The sequence below is a fragment of the Equus quagga genome, chromosome 8 (assembly GCF_021613505.1).
Source record: "Equus quagga isolate Etosha38 chromosome 8, UCLA_HA_Equagga_1.0, whole genome shotgun sequence".
Taxonomy (NCBI): Eukaryota; Metazoa; Chordata; class Mammalia; order Perissodactyla; family Equidae; genus Equus; species Equus quagga.
Window position 1 is genome coordinate 60796111 of NC_060274.1, and position 26359 is coordinate 60822469.

The 26359-nt window shown below is 36.2% G+C and overlaps 1 protein-coding gene across 1 annotated transcript; it reads right to left on the minus strand.

Annotated features, from left to right (window-relative positions):
* On the minus strand, positions 1-25651 carry LRRD1 (leucine rich repeats and death domain containing 1). Its single transcript, XM_046669109.1, has 5 exons — positions 23705-25651; positions 19261-19459; positions 2996-3157; positions 766-883; positions 1-187 (listed from the first exon to the last, which is right to left on the minus strand). Exons 1-5 carry the CDS (start codon positions 25649-25651, stop codon positions 1-3), a joined length of 2613 nt encoding a protein of 870 aa, XP_046525065.1.
* Positions 25652-26359: the final 708 nt, after the last annotated feature.

Genomic DNA, 26359 nt, shown 5'->3' on the forward strand with positions numbered 1-26359 from the left:
TCAGAATTTAATTGCACATGTAAAAAGTTTTAAAGCTGTTATTTTGTCTATAATCTCATATGCTCCTATTATCGTTAGCGCCCGAGTTAGTTGATCTCTTAAAGCAGCAGTCGTTAGTGACAAGTCGTTACTTTCCATTTTCCACCTATCGAGTGCTTGGTGGACTCTCTCACTTAATGAAACAGTGCTGAAAAATTGAAAAATAATAATAATTTTAGTTACCAGTTAAGAACATTGTTTTAAACTACTTAAATATTGTATATCAATGTTTTCAAACCTATTTACCAGATTGAAGTGAGGATTAAATTAATCGGTGAAGATCATCCATGTGAAAATTTAGCACAGAGCTTGGCACATAGAAAGTGAATGTTAGCACCATGCCATCCCTTGTTTCCTTGTAGAAAATCAACAATTCATTTACTATTCAATTCTAAGAGAGATTTACTCAAGACCTCAAAACAACAATTGCAGAGTATTTACTATGAACCAGTACATTACTGCTATAGTACTGCATGCTTTAGAACTTGATCTCATGACAACTCTCGTAGGTAAGTATATCCATTTTACCTGTGAAGAAACTGAGGCACAAAAAAGTTAAGGGACTTATCCAAGGTCACAAAACTAATTGGGATTTAAAGCCAACCAGTCTGTCCTCAAAACAAATTAGAGTTTATGTTAATGTGAATGTTTCCAAACGACATATCAATATGATATAAATCAGAACATGAGAACAAGCTTATACCATATATTGTCATTCATACATACCTCTTTGTAGACATATCAGTTTCTGAGATTGCCAGATTTAATTTTTGACACAAAAATTCAAAATTTGTTTCAGTGATGTTCTTGGCAACTATCTTGAAGATCTTCTCTAAGATTTTCTCTACATTTGAACATAAATGAAAATTTAGGCCATCTCTTTTGAAAACATTCTCTATTTTGAGTTAATATTATATCTAGGTTTCTTACTTCTGTGCTCCTATCAAATGTATATGTCAAGTAAAATTGAAAAGTAAAATGCAGACCTAATATACAAACTGAAATTTGAGCCATTTGTTCTGTTCTTCTAAAATCTGAATAACCCTAAAACATAAAATGGCTATTTAAGGACATTATATAAGCAACTTTGAAGTGATTTTTAAGCCCTTTCTTTAATTCTTTCAGGATTTGAAACGAATTTAACTCCTTCCGTCAATTCTGGCTTTTCAATATGCTTCCTTAACTTGAGAAACCAAGTTCATACCTACAATAAATATGGTGAATATATGCATATTTTATGTTCAAATCTCTTTAATGATTGTTGGCTTAGATATAAGTAGAAAGTTTTTAGTTTAAAATAAAAGCTTCTAGCTAATTTGAACTAGATCCATTTTTTTGTTGACCAGGGTACTTTGGGAATTTCCAAGAACTAGCGATCTCCCACCCCTTTGTAATCATCTCAAATGTGTTCTATGCTTTCTCTCTCTCTCTCTTTTTTTTTTTTTTTTTTTTTACCTTATTCATACCATTAATCCCTCAGGCTAGATTGTATGCTGATGACATAACTAAAAATCCAACCTCCTAAGTAAAATTTTAAGAAAGTGACCCCATGTTCTTCATTAATTGCAGAATAAATATATCTTCCATGATGACTTCCTCTTTATTCTCTCTGGTTGCCAAGCCTGCAGTATGAAGACCCCTTTTGCACAAAGAGATAAATGGCTAGGGTTCTCTTGTTTTTGCTGACTTTGATCTGTTGCCATTGCTCATTATACTTTCCCCATAGAGGCTAGAACCACATGAATCCTCCTTCCTGAGGAACTTGAATTTTAGCAAGGAGGTTCACTCATGTAACTTTACAGCTTTCTCTAAAGTACTGTTACCTAATAGGAATACTTTCTGGATCCTTGGAAACCCCTAAAAACTTCATTTTATAGAAGCAAAATTATCACAAAGTATCTCTTTTTTATGATAATAATTAGCAGAACCAACTTGCATAGCAAGTTAGAGAAAACAGCTACTGTGACTTTTAATTTTATCTCTCAGGTTCCTTCCATCAAAGAGACCCGAGTCTTGCAAAAGATTCTGAATGGTAGCCACACATATGGATGTATAATATTATGGATTACAGAGGGCTGTATTAGTGACCATCTCCCTAGATTATGAGATTATAATGATGTAAGTTCTATTACATGGACAGGGTACATGACAGAAAGATTTTAGGGGACATATTTGTGCATTCCTTTTCCCCAAATTTGGATAAATACTTATTAAATTGATTTAATACTTCTTAAATACTGCATTAAACTGGAGGACCAAAATCTGGATCCACTCTGAGGATTGACAACAAATGGCAAAATCAGAATCCCAGGAAAAAGCTTATTGAGAACCCAGTCCCGGGGAAAAAATTGGGTAGTGAAATTTCCCTCCCACAGGCTTGGAGAAACCAGTCTCCATCTGGTCCAGTGGAAGGACATTTGGAGAAAATGGACCTGCTCTCTGAAATAATCAGGGACAACCAACGGAGTGCTTAAGGACAGAAGGAATGAAGACTGTCCAAGGATGCAGACAGGTGATCAGAGTGAGCCAAAAACTGACTGGCATCAATGGAAAGGATCCATGACTTCCTTCAAAGCCAAATATGACTTCTGGAACAACTACATATGGTGATACATATCAAAACTGATGAAAACATCTGTGTGTGGATTCTCTGAGTCTGGCCATAACCATGATGAAAAGCCTAATGAAGAGCATTGAGGACAATAGGTATGCAGCAATTCATCCCTCCAGTTGGATTTGCCTGTTTTCAAAGGTTCAATTTGTATGGACACAGATTAAATAATCTGAATCAACGAAATAAACTCCTAACCTTCAGAAAAGGGAAGATGATAAATATTTTAATGTCTCTCCCAGATTGAAAGCCTCTAATTAAAGCAAACTATCATTTAATGTACAGGTGATAGTCTGTCATGTAGTTGTAAATCACTAGCTAGTCAATCAGTCACTCATCACCTACCATCTCTTTCATCTGCTCTCTGTAGATAGCGTGCAATAGTGTACAATTGTCTTCCTTTACAGATTTCCATTGGAGGTCTCAGCAAAGGGTTACCATCAAAATTTATCTCCTTTAGTGAAAAAAGGTTGTAGATACCAGTAGGCAGAGCTGTCAGATTATTTCCTAGTAGAAAAAAAAGTATAATTGAATTATACCTTTCTGTAAAAGAAAACGATGGAGACAAATGACAACTATGTACGGGGCATCTACTGTGTCTCACTGGCAAAGTACTAGAGGATCCTCACAGTGCAGGCAAATCATAAGTTTTTACTGTTGTCCACTTGCTAGGAGTGAAAAGGAAGAAGTACAGAAACAGAGTGGTGGTTCCTTTCTCTCATAGAGGATGGCAAATGAGATAGGAGGCCTTCCTCTTGTAATACAGGAAAGGACTTTTACAGAGTAGGTGTGATGGCAATTTTTAAAATAAACTTTTTATTTGGAATAATCTCAGATTTACAGAAAAGTTGCAGAAACTGTAGAGAGTCCCTGTATACTCCTCATCCAGTTTTAGTTTCCCCTAATGTTATCTCTCAGGTTATCATATTACATTTGTCAAATCTGAGAAACTAACATCGGTACATTATTATTAAATAAACTTTGGACATTTTTGGATTTCGTTAGTTTTTCGATGTGTCCTTTCTCTGTTCCAGAGTTCATTCCAGGATAGCATACTGCATCCAGTTATGTCTTCTTAGTCTCCCCTGGTCTATGACAGTTTCTTAGTCTTTCCTTGTTTTTCATGATCTTGACTTTTTTTAATGAATGAATTTTTTAATTGTAGTAACACTGGTTTATAACACTGTATAACTTTCAGGTGTACATTGTAATATATTTTGAATTCTGTGTAGATTACATCATGTTCACCACCCAAAGACTAATTGCAATCCATCACCACAAACTGTGCCTAATCACCCCTTTCCACTTCCTCCCTTCCCCCTTCCCCTCTGGTAACCACTAATCCAATCTCTGTTGCTACGTGTTTGTTTGTTGTTTTTATCTTCTACTTATGAGTGAGATCATATAGCATGTGACTTTCTCTCTCTGACTTATTTCACTTAGCATAATACCCTCAAGGGCCATCCATGTTGTCACAAATGGCCAGATTTCATCATTTCTTATGGCTGAGTAGTATTCCATTGTGTCTATATACCACATGTTCTTTATCCATTGGTCCCTTGATGGGCATCTAGGTTGCTTCCAAGTCTTGGTTATTGTGAATAATGCTGTGATGAACACAGGGATGCTTGTATCTTTATGCATTTGTGTCTTCAAGTTCTTTGGATAAATACCCAGCAGTGGAATATCCGGATTATATGGTAGATCTATTCTTAATTTTCTGAGGAAACTCCACACTGTTTTCTACAGTGGCTGCACCAGTTTGCACTCCCACCAGCAGTGTATGAGGGTTCCCTTCTCTCCACATCCTCTCCAAGATCTTGATGGTTTTGAGTAGTACTGGTTAAGTATTTTGTAGAATATTCCTTGATTTGAGTTTATCTGATATCGTTTTTCATGATTAGACAAGGGTTATGGGGTTTTGGGAAGAAAACCACAGAGGTGAAGTGTTCTTATCACCTCACATCAGGGGTAACCGATACCCACATCACTAGTGATGTTAAACTTGATCCCTTGGCTAAAATAGTATCTGCCAGGTTTCTCCAGTATAATGCTTTGATTTTTTCCTTTCCATACTTTCTATTTGGAACTGAGTTACTAAGTCTAGTCTACCCCCAAGGAGTGGGGATTAAGCTCCACTTCCCTAAACATAATTTTTTCAAAACTACTTTAATCCACTAAAAACCTGACATAAAAAGTAAAACCATGGTAACTGACAAAGTAAGAATTTGTAATCATTTAGAGAGGAACTGACCTGAAGTTTGCCTTTATATATTTATATATATATTCGCTTTATATTTATATATTTATAGTTATATTATTTATAGCCATAAATAAAGGAACCTTGAGTTGAAATTTGAATTGAGTTGAATTTAGAGATAAGTTGGGGAGAAGTGGTATATTAACAATATTCAGTCTTCCAGTTTATGAACACAATATATCTCTCCACTTATTTAGGTCTTATTTGCGTCATTTTATCCATGTTTGTAATTTTCAGCATATAGAGCTTACATATACTTTGCTAGATTTATACCTGTTTTGGGTTTTGGTGTTACTTTAAGTGTTACTTTTAAAAATATTCAATTCTCAATCATTCATTACTAGTACACAATTACTAGAAATACAATATTAACCACATAAATGGCAACCTTGCTAAACTCACTTATTAGTTCCAGTAGGTTCTCTGGGATTTTCTACCTAGACGATCTGTCTCTGTGATCAGAGACAATTTTTTTCTTCTTCTTTTCCAATCTGAATACTTTTAATTTCTTTTTCTTTCCTTGTTGTACTACTTAGGACTTCCAGTACAATCTTGAAGAGAAAGAGTGAGAAAGGACAGCCTTGCTTTATTCCTGATCACAGTGGGAAAGACTTTAATCCTTTACCATTGAGCGTGATATTAGCTGTAGGGTTTTGCAGATGCCTTTTATCAGGTTGAGAAAGTTCCCTCTATTCCTTGTTTGCTGACAGGTTTCTTTTTGTTGTTGTTGTTTTTTTTTAAAAATTATGAATGGACACTGTACTTTGTCACAGGCTTTTTGCTTTTTATACATCTAGTAAGATGTTCATATGGGTTTTTTCCCAACTATTCATATGGTGAATTACATTGGTTAGTTTTTTAATGTTAACCCAAACTTGCATTTCCAGGATAAATCCCAGTTGGTCATGATATATTATCATTTTTTATATTGCTGGATTTGATTTGGTTCAATTTGTTAAGGAATTTTGCATCAATGTTCATGCAGGATATTGATTTGTGTCTTTTCTAGTAATGTCTATGTCTCATTAGACTATCAAGGTAATGCTGACCTCATAGAATGAGTCCAGAAGTGTTTTATCCTCAGTCTTATGAAAGAGGACTTTTTAAATTGGCATTGTTTCTTCTTTAAATACTTGATATTATTCACCAATGAAGTCATCTGGGCCTGCAGTTTCCTTTGTGTGGAAGCCATTAACTACAAATTCAGTTCCTTTAATAGATTTCCTCTATCTATCAGTCCCCAATGATGCCCACCTCCTGTTACTCACCACCTTGTGTAGTCCTCTCCCACATTATACCAGGATTGGTCTGTATAATCAATAGAATAAAGGAGAAGTGATGGTATGTCACTTCTAAGATTTGTTTTGTTTTAGTAGCTTTGGATTTTTTTAAGTTTTTTAGGTTCACAGCAAAATTAGTGGAAGGTACAAAGATTCCACGTATACCCACAGCCCCTAGATATAGCTTCCCTCATTATCACAAGATTAAGTTTAAAGACACTGCTGCCTCTGTCTTGGGTATATTCTCTCTCTCACTCTCTGGCATCACTAACTCTGGGGAAAACAAGTTGCCACGTCATGAACAGGTTCATATGGCAATAGCCTGCTGCTAACAGCCATATAAGTGAGCTTTGAAGTAAATCCTCCAGATGCAGTCAAACCTAACTGCAGCCCCAGCTGACAGGTTGGCTTTCAGCTCATACAAGACTCTGAGATAGAACAAATCAGCTAAACCCCTCCTGGGTTCCCGACCCTCAGAAACTGTGTGAAATAAATGTTTGTTTATTTAAGAAGCTAAATTTTGTGGAAATTAATCACACGATAGGTAACTAATATAACAGCTAATGGCTAAAAGTACTGAACTGTGCTATAAGGAGGTGCCAACCGCAAGAAAAGAGTTTGTATTTTTAGTCTAGCCAATTTAAGTGCCTGATGAAGCAACAACAAATATCAACATTCTTTGGAGGGAAATAGAATAGATTATAAAAGATTCAAAACATCCAGGAGTCAAAACAGAAAAAACAAAATGTTGCTCACTGCCAAGAGAAAAATTACTCAAATGTTATAGGTAACATACTAGAATTTTAAAGCAGCTAATATAACTATGCTCAAGAACATGAAGAAAGATATGCTCATAACGGATGAAGAAATAGGAAATCTTGGGGAGAAATATAAACTATATAAAAAGAAATATGGGGCTGGCCCCGTGGTCGAGTAGTTAAGTTCGCGCGCTCCGCTGCAGGCGGCCCAGTGTTTCGTTAGTTCGCATCCTGGGCGCGGACATGGCACTGCTCATCAAGCCATGCTGAGGCGGCATCCCACGTGCCACAACTAGAAGAACCCACAACGAAGAATACACAACTATGTACCGGGGGGCTTTGGGGAGAAAAAGGAAAAAATAAAATCTTAGGAAAAAAAAAAGAAATAAATGGGAATTCTAGAACTGAAAAATACAATAACTGAAATAAAAAATTAATTGTATGAACTTAACAGCAGAATAGAGGTGATAGACAAGTCAGTGAACTTGAAGACAGATCAATACAAGATCCCTAAAGCTTTATACACACACACACACACACACACACACACACACACACACCCCTTTAGGGATTTGTAGGACAATATGAAAAGGTAATTGAAGTCTCCCGAGAAGAGAGAGAATACAAGGCAGAAAAACATATTTGAAGAAGTAATGGTTGAAAAATCTCCCAAAGTGGTAAAATACATGAATACACAGACAAGAAGCTCAGTGAAATCCAAGCAGTATAAATACACAAAAGACCACACATAGGATGGATGTCACAGAAAATTCACAGTAGGGCTTTCGAAGAATCAGCCCCTCCACTGAAACAATCATAAGATAGAAAAGACTGATAGAATCAGCTTTTTCAGAATTTTGGAATTCAATCCAAATCTTACAATAACCAGAATACTGCTCACTGGAAGAAAAAGGCAGCAGAAATTTGGTAAGAGAGCATGGTGGCTTTTCCACTCATCTCTTTTCCATCCTCCATTTCCTGGCATGGCAGCCCACATTTCTGGTACAACTTGCTGGTGCCAGAGAGCTAATATGAAGCTTGTCCTTAAAATACTGTGGTTTTGCATTTTGACCTGTCTGGTGTTTTCCTGAGGGACTGACACAGATGCTGACCTTTGTTTTGTTCCCCCCATTCAGGTTGAAGCTGCTTTCCCAGTGGCAGTTGTTATAACATTTAAAGACATAGACTGTTCATACCCAGCTGGAGCAAGGGACAGCAGACAGGGCAAGCAGCAAACAGATCCAAAAGCCCAGGAAGGAGGCAGTTGAGGAGTAAGTTTCTTGGGAGAATAAGAGCTGAGAAGAGCCAGGGTGTATTCTGGGGAAAATGGAATACAGCAGGCATGCCCAGGATTAGATGCATGCTCAGAAGAGAACTGAGAGAATCCTAGGCTTGCACCTGTGGTGGATCTCTGGGCTCCACACAAGCAGCAGAGGAAGACTAAGGCAGAGCTGTAGGTGGCCTGGCTCAGTATTGAAATGCCCCAGCTTAGAGCTGAGCTGGAAAGACTGGGAAAGTAGTATTTTCTTTTCTTTAATGGCTCTAGGAATTGGAGGATGGAAAAAGATATCCATGCAAATACTAACCAAAAGGGAGCTGGGTTGGTTATACTAATATCAGACAACATAGTCTTTAAGTCAAAAACTGTTACAAAGAACAAGGAGGACAGTATATATTGATAAAAGGATCCATACATTAAGAAGATATAACAATTATAAACATACACAACAAACAACAGAGCCCCAAAACATATGAGGCAAATATTGACAGAACTAAAAGGAGTAATAGGCAGTTCTACAATAATAGTTGGGAACTTCAATACCTCACTTTCAATAATGGATGGAACATTCAGACAAAAGGTCAGTAAGGAAATAGAGGATTTGAACAACACTGTAAAGCAACTAGACCTAACAGTCATACATAGAACATTTCAACCAACAATAGCAGAATACGCATCCTTCTCAAGTGCACATGGAACATTCTCCAGGATAGACCATATATCAGGACACAAAACAAGTCTCAATATAGTAAAATTGATTGAAATCATACAATATGTCTTCTCTGACCACAATGGAATAAAACTAGCAAAAATAACTGAAGGAAAACTGGAAACTTTACAAATTTAAACAACACACTTCTAAACAACCAGTATGTCAAATTTGGAATTAAAAGGGAAATTAGAAAATGTGAAGAGATGAATGAAAAGGAAAACACAATATACCACAATTATGGATGCAGCAAAAGCAGTGCTTAGAAAGAAATTTATAGCCGGAAATACCAACACTAAAAAAGAAGAAATAAATCAATAACTTTACACATAAATGAACTAGAAAAAGATAAGAAAACTAAAGCTAAAGCTATCAGAAGGAGGAAATAATAAAGAATAGGGCAGATATAAATGAAATTGAGAATAGAAAAACAATAGAATAACAAAACCAAAAGTTGGTTCTTTGAAAAGATCAACAAAACTGATAAGACTCTAGCTAAATGGACTATGAAAAAAAGAGACAAGACTCAAATTGCTAAAATCAAAAATGAAAATGGGAACATTACCACTGATTCTACAGAAATAAAAAGATAATATGCCCATATAGTGGATAACTTAGATGAAACAGACAAATTTCTAGAAACACAAAACCTACCAAACTAAATCACAGAGAAATAGAAAACCTGAATAGACCTATAACTAGTAAGGAGATTGAATCAGTGATCAAATATCTCCCACAAAGAAAAGCCCTGGACCTGATGGCTTCACTGGTGATATCTACTAAACATTTAAAGAAGAACTAATACCAATCTTTCTCAAACTTTTCCAAAAAATTGAAGAGGATGGAACACTTCTTAACTCATTTTATGAGGCCAGCATTATCCTGATACCAAAGCCAGAAAAAAACACTACAAGAGAAAACTACAGACCAATATCCTCTATGAACAAATCCTCAGCAAAATACTAGCAAAACGAATCCAACAAAATATTAAGAGGATTATACACCATGACCAGGTGGGATTTATGTTGGAATGCAAGAGTGGTTTAGTATAAGAAAATCAATTAATATAATATATGACATTAAGAGGAAAAAAAAGGGGGAGGGGAACTTTGATTATCTCAATTGATGCAGAAAAGCTATGTGACAAAATTCAACACCTTTTCATGATTAAAAAAAACCAAACTCAACAAACTAGAAATAGAAGGGAATTTCCTCAACATGGTAAAGGGCATTTATGAGTAACCCACAGGTAACATCATACTCAAAGGTGAAAGACTGAAAGCTTTCCCCCTAAAATTCTCCCTAATACTCCCCTAAGACAAAGATGCCCACTTTTACCACTGCTATTCAAAATTAGGCTAGTAGTTCTGGCCATCCCATTAGATAAGAAAAAGAAATAAAAGGCATCCAGAGTGGAAAAGAAGATGTAAAACTATCTCTATTCACCGATGACATAATCCTATACATAGAAAACCCCAAAGAATCAACAAAAAACTAGTAGAGCTAATAATCAAATCCAGCAAAGTTGTAGGATACAAGACCAACACACAAAAATTATTTGTGTTTCTATATACCATCAATGAACAATCTGAAAATGAAATTAAGAAAACAATTCCATTTACAATAGCATCAAAAAATATATAGGAATAAACTTAACCAAGGAAGTTCAAGACTTGTACACTGAAAACTATAAATCACTCCTGAAAAAAATTTAAAAGACATAAATAAATGGAAAGACATCTTGTGTTCATGGATTGGAAAACAATATTGTTCTGGCAATACTACCCAAAACAATTTAGAGATTCAATGTAATCTTTATCATAATTCTAATGGCTGTTTTTGCAGAAATGGAAAACCAGATCCTTAAATTCTTATAGAATTGCAAGGGGGCCCAGACTTCCAAAACAATATTGAAAAAGAAAAACAAAGTTGGAAGACTCATATTTTCTTGTTTCAAAAATTACTACAAAGCTACAATGATCAAAATGGTGAGACTGGCATAGGTTTGATATACAGCATAGACCAGTGGAATAGAATTGAGATTCCAGAAATAAATCCATATACCTATGGTCAATTAATTTTCAACAAGGGTGCTCAGACCGTTCAAAGGGGAAAATAATAATCTTTTCAACAAATGATGCTAGAACAACTGGAAATTCACATGCAAAAGAGTGAAAGTAGACCCCTACCTCACATCATATATAAAAATTAACTTAAAATGGGTCACCAATTTAAATATGAGATAAAACTACAAAATCTCTTAAAAGAAGACATAGGCATAAATTTGAATGATCTTGGATTTGGTAACGGATCCTTAAATATGACAACTGACAAATAGAAATGGCAAACAATAGGATATATTGCAGTATGCGAGGAAGCCATTTGATGTAAACCTAATTCAGCCTGACTTTGTTTTTCCAAAAGGGCCTGACATGGCCCTTGAACATGCATTATATATCCACTTTAAGCATTTCCTATGGCAAGAACAAATGCCCTTAAGATAAAGGTGCAACTTCCCCCAACATTGGCATTTCCCTAAGGATAAGCATCTTTCCCTAGGCTGGGAACTGATTTTTGCGCTCACCTGTGATCACCCAGCTGGAGACAACAGACCTGCCACCCTGCTGTGTCCACCAAGACAGCAGACCTACTACCTGCTGTGTCCATCAATCACTGTGCCGACAGAGCAGTCTCGTGACTACTATAAACAGGACATTTCAATCATGTGTGAAACATACTCTTTGAGGGTATATAACCACTCTGTACACCCCACTTCTTTGGTGCCCTTCCTTCTTTTGGGAAGGAAGGCCCTGGGCTATGGTCTTCACGTTTTGGCTCAGAATAAACTCACCCAAATTTTCATTTATAGATTGGTTATGGATTATTTGCATCAACACACCAAAAACACAAGCCACAAAAGAGAAAAATAGATAATTGCACTTCTTCAAAATTTAAAACTTTTGTATGTCAAAGGACATTATCAAGAAAATGAAAAGACAACCTATAGAATGGGAGTAAATAATTGTAAATAGCGTATCTAATAAGGGTCTAGTATTCAGAATATATAAAGAATTCTTTCAATTCAATAAAAAAAACAATTTAAAAATTGGCAAAAGACTTGAATAGGTATTCCTCCAAAGAAAGATACACAAATGGCCAAGAAGCAGCTAAAAAGGTTCTCAATATCATTAGCCATTAGGGAAATGCAAATCAAAACCACAATGAGATACCACTTCACATCCACTACCATAACTATAATCCAAAAAAATGTAAACAGATATTGACGAAGATGGAGAAATTGCAATCCTTGTACATTGCTGGTGGAAGTGTAAAATGATTTTGCCTCTTTGGAAAGCGGTTTGATAGTTCCTTAAAAAGTTAAACATAGAATTATCATATGACAGGAATTCCATCTCTAGGAATATACCCAAAAGAATTGAAAACACGTATTGAAATAAATACATGTTTACACATGTTCATCGCAGTAATATTCACAATACCCAAAAGGTTAAAACAGTCCAAATGTCCAACAGAGGATGAATGGGTAATCAAATTTAGTATATACATACAATGGTATATTATTCAGTCATAAAAGGAATGAACTACTGATACAAGCTACAATGTGGATGAACCTTGAAAACGTTTTGATAAGTGAAAGAAGCCAGTCAAAAAAGTCATATATTGTATGATTCCATTTACATGGAATATTCGTAAAATCAGGCAAGTTCCCTTAGAGATGCAATGCAGATTGGCGGTTGCCAGGGAAAGGAAGAACAGAGAGCAACTGTTTAATGGGTACAGGGTTTCCCTTGGGGTTGATGAAATGTTTGGAACTAGACAAAAGTAGTGGTACATTGTGTTACATTGTTAAACTGCTAAATGTCACCAAATTGTTCACATTAAAGTTGTTAATTCTTTGTTGTGGTGAATTTCACCTTAATTATAATAAAAAAACACACCTAGGTACAGCATAGTCAAACTGCTGAAAACTAAACATAAAGTGAAAATCTTGAAAGCAACCAAAGAAAATCAATTCAACAAGAAGACAGAAAAGGAGTAACAGAGGGTAGAAACAGAAAATAAGGGGTTAAGTGGCTGATCTAAATTCAAGCATACCAATAATTACATTAAATTTTAACTGACTAAACACTCCAATTCAAAAGCAGAGATTGTCATAAAGGATGAAAAAGCAAGTCCCATCTGTATGCTGTCTAAAAGAGGTGCGCTTTAAATACAAAGACACAGATAGGTGCTGTCTACGAGGGATGTACTTTAAATATAAAGAACCAGGGGACCCAGTCTGGGTGGCGCAGCAGTTAAGTTCGCACATTGTGCTTCTCAGGGACCGGAGTTCACTGGTTTGGATCCCGGGTGAGGATATGGCACAGCTTGGCAAAAGCCATGCTGTGGTAGACGTCCCACGTATAAAGTAGAGGAAGAAGGGCATGGCTGTTAGCTCAGGGCCAGTTTTCCTCAGCAAAAAGAGGAGGATTGGCAGTAGTTAGTTCAGGGCTAATCTTCCTCAAAAAAATAAATAAATAAATAAATATAAAGAAGCAGATATGTTGAAAGCAAATTGATATTAAAGATATACCATGCAAACAGTAAACATAAGAAGTCTGGGGAGTCTATATTAATATTAGATAAAATACCCTTCAAGATAAAGATTATTACTAGAGATAAAGAGGAACATTTGGGCATTTCATATGATAAAAAAATCAATTCACTAGAATTGAAAGTCATAATAATCATATATGTGTTTTTCTGATAACAGCCCTTAAAAAAACATGAAAAAACTTGACAATTAAAGCAAAAAATATAAAATTCCACAACTTTAGTTGTAGATTTAAACACTTCCCTCTAAGCAATTAACATAACAAAACAATATCTCAGTAACGACAGAAGATTCCAACAAGACTATCAACCACCTGGACTGATATGATACTCATAAAACACTGTATCCACACTTGCAGAATAGTTTTTTAAAGAGTATATTGTATATTTTTCAAGGCAGCCTATATGCTGAGCCATAAAGCTAGTCCCAATAAATTTAAAAGGATTGAAATCACACACAGTTTGTTATCTGACCACAAGAGAACAATTGCTTTCCTACCAAATGTCCAACAACAGCAAAATAAATAAAGACGGGACATTCACAGAATGGACTACACACAGCGTTGAAAGGGAGTGGTCTACAACTGCACAGGAGAGTATGAATGAATTTCACAAACACAATGCCGAAAGAAGCCAGACACAAAAGAGCGTATACTTTATGATTTCATTTGAGGCACACTATTGGAAATCATGATAGTGGTTACCCTTAGTTGAGAGAAGAGAGAAGTGACTGGAAGAGAGCAAGAAGGGGTTTCTGGGAATGTCTTTTTTCTTGATTCAGGTGCTGAAATATGGGTTTGTTGAGTGTGTGAAAATTTATTGACATGTATACCTACAATATGTAGTCTTTAAAAAATTGAGATATAATTAACGTATATTAGTTTCAGGTGTACAATGTAATCATTTGATATTTGTATACATTGTGAAATGATCATCACAATAAATCTTAACATCTATCCTCATATATAGTTACAAATTTTTTTTCTTGTGACGAGAACTTTTAAGATCTATCCTCTTAGCAACTTTCAAGTACACAATAAAGTGTCATTAACTATAGTCACCATGCTATACATTACATCCCCAGGACTTATTTATTTTATTTTATTTTTATTTACTTATTTATTTATTTCTCTTCTTCTCCCCAAAGCTCCCCAGTACATAGTTGTATATTCTAGTTGCAGGTCCTTCTGGCTCTGCTATGTGAGATGCCATCTCAGCGTGGCCTGATGAGTGGTGCCACATCTGCGCCCAGGATCCAAACCAGGGAAACCCTGGGCTGCCAAAACGGAGCATGCAAACTTAACCGCTTGGCCACGGGGCTGGCCCTGCACTTATTTATTTTGTAAGTGGAAGTTTGTATCTTTTGATCCCCTTCACTTATTTCACAAGCGCCCCACCCCTCATCTCTGGCAACCACTAATCTGTTCTGTGTATCTATGGGTTCAGGGTTTTTTTTTAGATTCCACATATAAATGAGATAATATGATATTGCCTTTCTCTCTCTGACTTATTTCACTTGACATAATGCCCTCAAGGTCCATTCATGTTGTTGAAAATGACAAGATTTCCTTCTTTTTTATCGCTGAGTTATATTTCATTGTCTATATATACCACATTTCTATGGAGGTGATATACCAAATATCAATGGATGGACACAGATAAATAATACTGCGATGGGGGTGCATGTATCTTTTATAGTTACTATTTTCGTTTCCTTTGGATAAATACCCAGAATTACTGGAAAATTTGGTAGTTCTATTTTTAATTTTAATTTTTTTGAGGCAATATGTACTTTTTTTTTGAGGAAGATTAGCCCTGAGTTAACATCTGTGCTCATCTTCCTCTACTTTATATGTGGGACGCCTGCCACAGCGTGGCTTGATAAGTGGTGCATAGGTCCATGCTGGGAATCTGAACCAGCAAACCCCGGGGCTACCGAAGCAGAGTGCAAGAACTTAAGAACTGTGCCACTGTGCTGGCCCCAATATGTACTTTTTTGGTATGTTTACCATACTTCAACAAAAAATGTTTTAAAATACTGGCAATAACAAAGGGAAGAGAGAAAGGCTATAGGTGGGAATGCTTTCAGAGGCTGTTACATTAGTCCATGTAATCAGTGGTAATAATGAACATATTTAAAAACTGGTTTAGCACAGGCACTGACCATCGGAACAGATGCCAGGTGTAAACAGCAGATACCACTATACCAGCATAACTGGTTGTCTTACAGGTAAAAGATGATGAAATCCTGCACAGTGGCATTATCAATGCAGATCTGTACAGAGAACTGAGAGGCAAGAGCACTGTCCTGCTCCCGGAGGACAACCACAAGCAGCTTACGTGTCAACCTACCTTCCTTTCATTTGGTATTTTGGTTCCATGGAGGAGAGGTGCTAACAGCTGTTAAAAACCTACACCACTTCAGTTTCTCTGCTTACTGATTGACCATTTAATCCTCACAATCCAAAGAGGAGATATTATTTCCACTTATAGATTAGGAAACAGAAGCTTAACACTAATAAAAAAAAACTTCCTAGTGAATGATGGAGCGCGAGTTCTAAGGTCTGTCCTACTCCAAAGCCCACGCCATGAGGAAAGAAAGGAATTAATCTCTAACTCTCTTTCACTGGTATAATCCTTCACATTTGTCAAAATATTTTCATAAGTTTTATCTAATTATATTCCCACAACAACTCTATGAACAAGCAGAAGTTATAGCTTTCTTATCTTGCTGATAAAAAAACAGGTTTAGAGGAGTTATCTTCCTAAATTCACTACAGTTAGTGCCAGAGGGGGTTAATTCACAAGACCATATAAACGTCTTTTGTTTGAATAATGCTATCACAGTGTGCTACCAGCTTTCAAAGTCTCATTCAGTCCACAATCCAAATCTATGACATGCATATTCAACTCTGTTAGCTTCATTTTATGAATGGAGGAAACAGATTAAATGACGAGACTCGAATTAGCTCTTCTAACTTCAAATCTGGCAGTGAAGCTGGTGACTGTGGGCATGCCTATTGTTTAGCAATTGTCTCTTAGCTCTGAACCCGTCTCTGTGGGCTTCTTGACTGTTTTTCCTTGAGTGTCGCCCTGCAACACTCTTTTACCCCACCAGCAGCAGTGCCTTCCCGCAGCAACCGCTGAATGCAGTTTGCAGTTTTCCCAACACTTGCAGGAGTAGCTTAATCTCACAACGCACCCCAACCCCACGCTCAGAGCAACCAGCACCAGCCAAGCGGTGCTCCACCCTCAGACTCTAAAGTCTCACCCCTGCATGTCCTCCCCTCCAAGTTTCTAGGTTTTAATAATTCCAAGTTCTTCATTTTATTGCTTCCTGCAATTGCTACCTTTGTGATAACCTTAAAATTCTCTTTTTACCCTTTCAGTGATGTAGTTAAGAATATTATATTTCGTCTTTAACTAAGGTGTGGTTTCTGTTTCCTGATTGGATCCTGACTGATATGTTTTTCTAATTCTGATGAGGACTAACAGAGTACTGGCTAAGCTTGCAGAAAAGTCTATGATCTTCCCATTCTGTCTGGATTCTGTACTAGAAGGCCATGTTCCAGAGAACAATTCTTCCAACTGGTAGTTGTGTTCTCCAGTGGAGCAGGAGGCTCTGGTCAGCCTTCATTTCTTTTCCTTTTTTTTTTTTTAAAGTTTTTATTTTTCCTTTTTCTCCCCAAAGCCCCCCAGTGCATAGTTGTGTATTTTTAGTTGTGGGTCCTTCTAGTTGTGGCATGTGGGACGCCACCTCATCATGGCTTGATGAGTGGTGCCATGTCTGCACCCAGGATCCGAAAAGGCAAAACCCTGGGCCACTGAAACCAAGCATGTGGACTTAACCACTGGGCCACTGGCCCGGCACCCAGCCTTCATTTCTTTCATGCACAAATAGTAAGTGAGTGGAGTATGTCCAACACTTGGACAAAATAGATAACCTGCCTAAAATATAGTAAAACATTGCAATAACACAAAAGTGGGGCCAAAAAATTCAATTGCAGGGCTGAGTTATTGCAACTTTTTGCAAAATTAATGAAATGACTGATGTGTGCCTGCACAGACAACTTACTGGGGGTTCTGGGGATTTAGGAGACAAATGCCAGTTGCATGGTATCTAAGTATTGACACATTACTGTATGTTTTATTATATTACTGGTACCATTGTACGAGAAAGATGAACTTTGTTTTTAACCTAGAAATTCTCTAAATTTAAGAAGGTGCTGGGCTCTGGTTATAAATGCTACTTCCAGCTGAAAGATATAATTTCATAAACTCAACTGTTCTTGTGGTTAGCTGGTGTAACCACTATGGAGATCAATTTGCCCAAATCTGGTAATGTTGAAGATCTACATACCTTCTGATCCAGCAATTCTACTTATAGCTATATGTACTAAAGAAGCAAGCAGATATATACCAGGAACTTGTATAAGGACGTTTATAGTAGTAAACAAATTGGAAACAACCTAATTATCTATCAATAGGATACTGGATTAATTGTTTAACTATAACGGTGAATATTATACAGCATTTAAAATGAATGAAAGAGGTCTATGTATAAGTTAGCATGGATTAATTTTAGAAATATGACAAATGAAAAAAGCAAATTACAGAATGGTGAATTATATGCCATGTAGTATAAGATTTAACAAAATTAAAAAACTCAAAATAGTACTACATCTTTATGGGGAGTTATGTATGTGTATGTACGTGTGAGTATATGTATATATGTATGAAAACATGGATGGAAAAAAGATATACACCAATTTCAGTACAGTAGTTACTTCTAGTTTGGGGAGAAGTATAAAAGAAATTTCAGCTCTGTTATTTTCTTTCTTTTTTCTTTTCTTTTTTTTTTTTTTTTTGCTGAGGAAGATTCACCCTAAGCTAACATCCATGCCAGTCTTCCTCTATTTTTTTTAGTATGTGGGCTGCCAGCACAGCATTCCCACTAACGAGCAGTGTGGGTCCACGTCCAGAAACCAAATTCTGCCGCCAAAGTGGAGCACACCAAACTTAACCACTAGGCCACTGGGGCTGGCCCATCTATTATTTTATTTCTTAACAGTCAAAAATATCTCAAGTAAATATCACAAAATGTTAACATTCCTTATATCTGGGAGTAGGTAAATAGGTGTTAATTGTATCCTGTAAATTTGAAATATTTCATAATGAAAATTATTAAGAAAAATACCACTGTAGTGTTTGTTGTGCTTTGGGAAATCTTTTCTGATATCTTTAGAATGAGTGATCTACTTCTTTTGTTGTTGTTGTAGTGATTTGCTTTGTAAAAGACCGTAAGGTGTTAGAGTATTGTAGAGCATAGGAGTGGGGTCAGGGAAGCCAGCAGAGAAGGGAAAAGAGAGAAAATGCTAACTAAGGTTGCGTAGGTAGGTGTGTGTAGAGGGAGGAATGAGGTCGGGTTCAGAAAGCGAAGAAATACTGAATGACTTGGTATAAGCAGAGAAGGTGGAAAAGAAATGAAAATATGTTCAGGTTCCCCAGCTGGATTATAACCTCTTTCAGAGGAGGCGCTGGACCTTACGCTCCACACTCACTTTCTGTACCTACACTGGCCATTTCCTGCCAATGGGCACTTGACACATTATGCTGACTGTTTGCCTTTCTGTCCTTTCAGCAAAATTTGCAACATAGACACTAATACTCTACTTATTGATTATGCTTATTGATTATGCTTGACACTCACCACTCAAGTCTAGTTGCTGGAGATCACTTAAATATAGAAAAGATGGCGGCAGATAACTTATTTGATTGTTGCACGCATTTAAACTAACCAAACTTCTCAATTCTCCTATATTTCTTGGAATCTCTCTGACTGCATTATTTGAGATATCAAGTCCTTTAAGTTGAGTCATATTAGACAGCTCTTCTGGAAGTCTTGTTAGCTGTGAAAAAGATTAAATAATTATATATATATATTTTTTAAGATTTTTTTTATTTTTTACTTTTTCTCCCCAAAGCCCCCCAGTACATAGTTGTATATTCTTCGTTGTGGGTCCTTCTAGTTGTGGCATGTGGGACGCTGCCTCAGCGTGGTCTGATGAGCAGTGCCATGTCCGCGCCCAGGATTCGAACCAACGAAACACTGGGCCGCCTGCAGCGGAGCGCGCGAACTTAACCACTCGGCCACCGGGCCAGCCCCTAAATAATTATATTTTTAATAAATATTTCTATGGGACTAAAACTTTTTCTAAAACCAAATGGAAGGAGGGATTTTTTTTTGTCTTAAAAAGGAGATATTTTCACTATGTCACGAATTCTTTGTGACTCCCTTCCTTGCTAAAACCCACAACATATTGTGCAGCATCCAACTACCTCCCCAGTCTGATCAATGCTACAACTCAATCCTGTGGCTTGCTAACCCATTTTCCTCACTCTCCCAACACTCCGTGTTTATTGCCACCTTATTTCTTTCTTCCCTCCCTGAATCTGACCTGCTTTGGTTTCTTCTCCTCCCTGAAGTCTTTCCCCACTATTCTGTCCCACATTTGATCTCTTTATTCCTATTCTTATCAACATTGCTTTTTATTAGTCCTTTGTGTGTTTTCCTTAGATTTTTATTTATTTTTTTTAGTAAGGAAGTGTGTCCCTGGGCTAACATCTGTTGCCAATCTTCCTCTTTTTGCTTGAGGAAAATTGTCACTGAGCTAACATTTGTGCCAATCTTTCTCTATTTTGTCTGTGGGACGCCTCCACAGCATGCCTTGATGAGTGGTGTGTAGGTCGTGCCCACGATCCAAACCTGTGAACCCCAGGCCACTGAAGTGGAGCATGCGAACTTAACCACTATACTGCTGGCCAGCCCCTTCCTTGGATTTTTAAATGATATGATATATGTTTGTACTTTTTGAGTATACATTGAAAGCATAATGCATTTTGAGTAAATGCTCAGTAAAACCCTTTAGAGTAGACTCACTCAGTTTAGCAATGTAGCCTCAAATAAAAATTCCTGTATAAAAAATATTCCAAAATAACAGGAATTAAGATACTCTACTAAGGGAAGAAGAAATGCATATTCAAAGAAAATAAGGCCATTACGCGTGGCTTTTGAAGTAAAAGAAGTTCTGTGAGTGAACAAAAGAATTTTTTTTTGCTCTTACTTTATATGTATATCTTTTTTGAGGAAGATTAGCCCTGAGCTAACATCTGCTGCCAATCCTCCTTTTTTCGCTGAGGAAGACTGGCCCTGAGCTAACATCCGTGCCCATCTTCCTCTCGTTTATATGTGGGACGCCTACCACAGCATGGCTTGCCAAGAGGTGCCATGTCCGCACCTGGGATCCGAACTGGCGAACCGAAGCAGAACATGCAAACCTAACTGCTGTGCCACTGGGCCAGCCCTGAACGAAAGAATTGTGAATATGGGCTCCTCAGAAATAACCAAACAACAAGGTGAATACTGGATATTGTGCTCAGTGATCTTCCAGATATAAAAGAAGCATAAGAGATAGTCTCTAACTTCAAGGAAATTAAAACTTAGTTCAAGGAACAAAATGCACACATAATAATCAGGAAACAGCATTAAGCAATCGGCAATCCAGTACCAAAATAAAGAGTACAATAATGATATATGGAAGTTTAGAGACTGTATATCAGTACAAATCAGAGAACTAAAGGAAAGCTTCGTGTAGCAGGTGAGACTCAAACGGCCTGTTAAGAATGAATAGGATTGGATAGAAGTTACAGAACACTTAAGGCAAGACAAATACGCATAAAAGTGGCCAGTGAGAAGCTGACCAGTAAAGAGAGGGGATAGGAAGCAAAGAGAGATGTGTTTGAAGAAGGATCATGGAATCAGGCCTATGGCAAGACTTCAGAGCTGGGCCTGTGAAGTAGGAGTCAGATCAAGACAGGTGGGCAGGTCCGTAATTTGACATTCTTTGAAATAAATATTCTTTAACTACTTGCTCAAATTTATTAGAAGAAGTGCCTGAGAAACTGTGTGATGATAAAGCTACTATGGAGGGAGATTCCCGTTGAGCATCCTTCACGTAGCAAAGTAAAAGCCCTGTGATTAACCTGACTCATCCTCTTCAGATGACTGTCTACTGGCCATCTGCTGTTCTATAAATTAATCCTTTGGGCATCTCACCTCCACCTCAAAGGGGTTATCAAATCATATAGGATATTCTTTTTGACAGGAGTTCTTGTAAGTTTCCATATGGAAAATGATGTAAGGTGGTAATGATGTGCACTGGTGCCTTCGGCGACCCCCCACCGTGAGGAGGCAATAAATATGCAATCTGTATTGCTTAGAACAGTCCTCTGGGATGAAGTCTGACAGTTTCGACAAGTTCTCATAAGAGGGAGGAGACTGACTCCGAGAGAGTAGTCAGGAGGCTCCTTGAGTAGGCTAGGCATGAAGTGAGCAATGATCATGGACCGGGATGGAGACAGTGACACTGGAAAATCAGGGAGATGAGCCAAGAACTTTGTCAGAGGAAAAATGAGATAATTTTGGCATAAGAGTCAATATAAGTAGTGAGCGGAAAGGAACAATCAAAGACGATTCCATGATTTCTAAATTTGCAGTTCTGAAGAAAGTGGCATGATGAAAAGAAATGGAGAAGTTTTGAAGGGAGTTACACTAGAAAGAAAGATGAATTTGATTTTGAAGTTATGTTGAGTTTGAAACAACAGAGCAGAAGAACAGGGAATTTCCAGGGAAATTGGGAACTATGGGACTAGAGCACTGGTGAGAAATCAGCTCCAGTTGTATAGATTTGAGGGTCATGTGCATGGTGTGGGGAGGTCTAGGAAGGAATTAATAGAAAAGAGAAAATTAAGGACACAATTTTGTAGACTTCCACAGTTAGATACAGGATGAGAAAGTGGGAGGATTATAAATCAGCCAAGAAATTAGTTGATTATAAGGCAGAACTAAAAAGTGTATCGTACTTTACTTGTACTATATTCTTTTAGTACAAGAATAACTTTTAAAACACAAGCATCATTATTCATTGCATCTACTTAAGCAAGTATTCCCTGGAGTAGCCTTTCTGGAAATGTATTGTATAGCAGGTGTTAGGTTAAAAAAGGTCAAATAAGTTTGGGAAATTTGGGTTAAATAGAGACAAATGAGTTTCTTTAGTGCAGGACTCTTCAGAGCTTTTAATATAATAACATTAGTGCTTCTCAAAGCTGTTTGATCACAGGAACCCCCCTCCCCTTTATTCATTTATTTACTTATTGAGGAGCAGCGCACGGAACTAGTGTTTTTAGATACAGATTTTGGGAAATCTTGCTCTAGATAATAGTCCAGCCTCTATCAAAGGACTTTAATTTGACTGTGATGGTCAAATTATAGATAGCCAGATAATAGCTGTGTACTTTTTATTAATAGAAATGTTTTGATTTTTTAAAAGCATTTTCATAAAATTCACCCTTAGAATTTGGGTAAAATGAAAGGCTAACCTAGAAGAATGTTTACTGCCATTGATACAGCAATTCTTTAGGGAAAATTCCCAAAGGAATTAGTAAAATATGAAAAAGGCTGTATTTATGAAGAAGTTCGTCACAGCATTATTTATGATGATGAAAAATTACAACATTCTTAAATGCTTAACATCACAGGATTAGTTACATAAATCATGCATTGATTACAACAGTTATTGGGAAGATTATCGTGGGGAAATGCTTATGATACATTAAATGAAAATAGAAGAAATAAAATTGTACAGTCTTTTTATAATTACTTATAAAATATACACATTGAAAAAAGAGACTAAAAGTAAGTTGTATCAACATAATATCAGTAGTTATATTACAATAGTATTCTTGTGGAATGATTTTTTTAAACTTTTTTTCTCAATTTTCCAAATTTTCAATAATGTGTTTATATACATCCCTAATTTAAAACTCCTTTTACAATTAAATTGAAATAAAAATAAAACTATAAAATTGTCAGCTTTAATTACTTGGCATTTCATTTTAATGAAATAGTTTCCTATAAATCTTTTGTATTTAGAAGTGTATTTGTAAGCAATATTTGCAATTAAAAAAAAGACAATGCTCTAAAAAATAAAATATTTCAGCTAAATTTAAAACACCCACACATATACAATGCAGCTTAGATTTTGATCCCCTCCAGTCCCATTTTCCCCCCAAAGCCCAAAATATCAGCCTCTTACCTTTCTCCCATTAGTCTGACTTATATTCAGCTCCTCCAGGGATTTAAGTTGGCATAGTTCAATAGGAAAATATATAAACTGATTGCTTGAGATGTTTAATTTCTGGATTCCTTTTAAGTTACAGATCTCTGAAGGTATTTTCTGTATTTGGTTTTCTGAAAGATCAAGTACTTGCAAATTTTCTAAAGTACATGCTTCTACAGGGAAAGTTTCAAACTTATTACAGCATAAAATAAGAACACAGAGTGACACCATATTGGAAATAGATGGTGGAATTTTCCTTATATGGTTTTTACCAAGATCCAGGTATTTAAGATTAATAAGAGAACACAAGTGTTCAGAAAATATGAGGAGTTTGTTTTCATTAAACTCTAAATGAAGCAGTTGTTTACTGAAAGATATATCCACAGGTATTTCTGAAATATAATTTCCATTAAAACTTAAATAATGAAGAGAATCTAAAGCACACAAACCTACCGGAAAATACATCATTTTATTATAACTCAATTCAACTTTAGTTATTTTCCTGCAGTTTTTTATTTCAATGGGAACATCTGTGAGTATATTTCCTGAAAATTCTAGACTGACCATATTATTAAGATGTGAGATGTCATCAGGTATTCTCACTCTATTATTTCTGTTTACATGGAGTTTTCTTAAATTTTTAAGCTTGTGGATGTTCTTAGGAAGTTCTGTTAAGTTATTATCGCTAAGACTAAGGCATTCCAACATGACACAGTGGGAAATTTTCTCTGGTAATTCTTTCAATACATTTTTATCAAGTATTAGAATCCTAAGTTCCCTAAAATTCTCAATTTTGTGTGAAATAACTTCCAATTTATTGTCAGTCAATTGAAGTTCTTTCATTTTGAGCAATTGAAATATTTCCACAGCCAAAAAGGTTAGTTTATTGTGATCCAGTAAAAGTTTTTCTAAATTTTTAAGCTCCCTAATTTCTTTTGGCAAGCTACTTATCAGGTTTCCAGTAAGATTTAGTGAAATTAACTTTGGGAGGAAGCACAGAGCTTTAGGAAATATCGTTAACTGATTGTACCCCAGATTGAGAACACTCAAGTTTTTCAAACTAGACAGAGAATCTGGTATATGTCTTAACTTATTTTTAGCCAAACTTAAAATTTCCACGTTTCCAAGACTTTCCAAGTCAGAAGGAAAATTCTCAATATAATTATTATTTAAAAAGAGTTGCCTGATATTCCCAAGCTGTAATATTTCTTTAGGTATATGAGATATTTGGTTGTGACTGACATTTAATATCCTTAAATTATGAAGCAATTGGATTTCAGATGGAAGTGATGATATCCCATTTTCTTGCAAGGATAAAATTTCAAGTCCTAGCAGATCATTTGAGTCTGCCCCTTTAAAACTTTTGATTTGGTTCTTGTCTAAATATAGATATTTTACATATTTGGTTTTTAAAATGTCCTTAGGAAATTCTTGTAAACCCTTGGCCTTGAGGTTAACTGTAAAATTACCTGACTCTGAGCCAAGTCCTTTTTGATTTTCTTCAAAGACTTGTGGACTAATTTTTCCTAACGTTTCATCAGATAGGGAGTCAATGAAAGCCTGATATTCAGCAGTCATCTCAGTTACTGATAATGATGGACTTTGTGAAATTTCAGTTTTTGACTGTGAGCTGTCATATCTAGGGATTGTTTCAGAAAATTGACGAGTTTTCCTTTGTTCTTCATTTCTCTTAGACTTACTTCCAGAGGAGGACGTTGATGTATCATCATGTATACTCAGCGCTTCCTTCCTAGGAGGTGTTTCACAAATCTGGTTGGAAGGTTTCCCGTCAGAAGCTTCCGTTAACGAATTTGATGTTTCTTTAGTAAATCCAGGCTCCTCCACTGACCAGGATCTAGATTCTTTGCTAAACTGACTCGTGATATCCTCCAGCTCTTCTGAAGTATCCTCCTTTTCAGACATCTTTGCTGATATGTTTTATACCAATACAAGATTGTAACTTGATTTTAATTTTCACACAATTTTTTCCTTTGAATCTACAAAACAAATATTGATATTAAAAGCAGAGATGTAATAAAAATGTAAAAATTACAAATGAATTTTAATACAATTTTTATTCTATAATGAATAATTTAATAAACATAAAAACAATACATTTATAACTAATAAACTAATTTTATAAATGATTGTGATTAAGGATAGTTTATTGATTGCATGTACTTATCACAAAATATTTTTGAAACCACATTAGAATTTTAGAAAGGAATAAAGAAGATCAAAAAAATGAGACATAAGGCAATGAAAGAACTCAGCAAATTTTTGGAAGACAGAAAGGGAAGAGCCAACGGCCCTCCCATGCCACATGCAGAGAGTGCCTTTTGCATCGTGGGCATTGTAGATTTACACATGGTACTGAAGTGTCTTATCCCAATAAATTCAGTACATTATGACAATTTTCTAAGAAGTGGAAGTAAAATATTTTAAAGAAGAGGATGCTTTCTGTGAGAGTAACCTGTAAGTAAAACAACCTTTTCAAGGACTAGAGCCTGACCTTAAGTCTTTCTTGTGACTCCTGGGGTACCTGCACCATTGCACAGCACCCCTCCTCATAGGTCTGGGTCCCCACTCCATACGTCCCTCCTCCAAGTTTGTAGTCCTTCAATAATCCAA